This window comes from Pseudophryne corroboree, chromosome 2, assembly GCF_028390025.1.
Source record: "Pseudophryne corroboree isolate aPseCor3 chromosome 2, aPseCor3.hap2, whole genome shotgun sequence".
In the NCBI taxonomy this organism is placed as follows: domain Eukaryota; kingdom Metazoa; phylum Chordata; class Amphibia; order Anura; family Myobatrachidae; genus Pseudophryne; species Pseudophryne corroboree.
Genome location: NC_086445.1, coordinates 14637481 through 14639184, shown reverse-complemented (window position 1 = coordinate 14639184; position 1704 = coordinate 14637481). Strand labels below are relative to the sequence as shown.

The 1704-nt window shown below is 44.9% G+C and overlaps 1 protein-coding gene across 1 annotated transcript; it reads right to left on the bottom strand.

The window, feature by feature from the left end:
* Positions 1-397: 397 nt before the first annotated feature.
* Positions 398-1431, bottom strand: LOC135050452 (olfactory receptor 51G2-like). Its single transcript, XM_063956944.1, has one exon. It carries the CDS (start codon positions 1426-1428, stop codon positions 457-459), a length of 972 nt encoding a protein of 323 aa, XP_063813014.1. The 5' UTR covers positions 1429-1431; the 3' UTR covers positions 398-456.
* Between the last annotated feature and the right edge of the window lie 273 nt (positions 1432-1704).

Sequence of the window (1704 nt, the reverse complement as noted above, 5' to 3'; positions counted from 1 at the left end):
GTTTATTTAGCAGTCTGTGATGTGGAACAGTGTCAAAAGCCTTACTAAGGTCTAGATAAGCTATATCCATGGCTCCACCTTTATCCATCACTTTAGTCACACAGTCAAAAGAGTCAATAAGATTTGTTTGACATGATCTCCCCCCAGTGTCGGTGCTGATACTCAGACAAAAGGTGCAGGTGCTTAGTATTGGGCCACTAACAATGGGCTAGAGAAAAGCATTCGGGGTCGGTGATAGTGAATTTATAGTCACGCATTAGGAGACAGGGCTCCGGCACCACATATATCGCTATAAGATAAACTAATCACACATATCATTTATACCCAAGTGTATACAGTAACAATACTGGCTTAGTATTTAATGACACTTTATAACACCACAAACACTCGCAGTAATGGATTCCTTGCTGTATATGAGAAGTGTATGCATTGATAAACACATCATAAAGAGGGATCTTATACTTTTAGGACAGCGATATTATTATCCGGGGTCCCAATCTTGTTACGAGTGAAGACTTTGATGATCTTTTGACGGATCTGCTTGGTTTTCATGCTGTAGATGATCGGATTGATCATAGGAGGAACCAGAAGATATACATCTGCCATCAGGATAGGCAGGAGGTGAGAGGTATTCTTCCCAAATCTGTGGACCACCGACAGTCCAATGAGGGGGATATAGAACAAGAGGACGGCACAAATATGGCAGATGCAGGTGCTGAAGGCCTTCAGCTGAGCTTCATTCGCTCTGATGCTCAGAACGGCCTTAAGAATCATTACGTAGGAGATAATGATGAACATAGAGTCAAAGCCCTTGGTCATAAGGACAGCCACCAGGCCGTAGACGCTGTTTATTGTCGTATCTGCGCCAGCCAGCCTGATGACGTCTTGGTGGAGACAATAAGAATGGGAAAGGACACGGCTCTTGCTGAAAGGAAATCTTCTAGTGAGGAACGGGATTGGGAAGACCACACAAAGGCCCCGTAGCACTATGGCCAGTTTGATCTTATTCAGCACTGAGTTGGTTAAGATGGAAGAATACCTCAGGGGGTCCCAGATAGCGACGAGCCTGTCTACTGCCATGGCCACCAGGACGCCAGACTCCATTGCAGCAAAAGTGTGAAGGAAGTACATTTGGGTGAGGCAGGAGTCCAGGGGGATCTTGCGGTAATTAAAAACGAAGATACCAAGGACTGTTGGAAGGGTGGTGAAGGACACACCAATGTCCGTCATGGCTAGCATGGCAAGCAGCACATACATGGGATGGTGGAGACTCTCCTCTCGCTTTATAATCACCAAAATAGTCCAGTTACCCAGTAGCGCGATGACATATAAGAGACACAGAGGAAAGGCAATTATGTACTGATTATTCCCCAGTTCCGGAATCCCACTCAGGATAAATGTCACAGACTTATTACCAGGAGCTGCCATGCTTCATCAGAGGTCTCTGGAATAAAAAGTACAGTTTATATAAAATCAGTTCTAGAATTGTTTCTGTTAGCCGACAGAGTGTGGCAATGTGACCTTTCACTGAGATACAGGATAATCCCTGGATTCCCCAGCCTGACACTGACATAAAAACCATGCGCTATCATAGGCAAACGCAGGGGGGGTTCTGGTTGCCCAGAAACCCGCTTTCTCTTGGCAAGTTGCGCAAATTATAAAAAAAATAGCAATGGTATATAATACGATTACTAGAGCTACCGC

What these genes read in the sequence shown, in the direction of transcription:
- LOC135050452 (XM_063956944.1), bottom strand. Translation starts at nt 1,428, where the DNA reads ATGGCAGCTCCTGGTAATAAGTCTGTGACATTTATCCTGAGTGGGATT.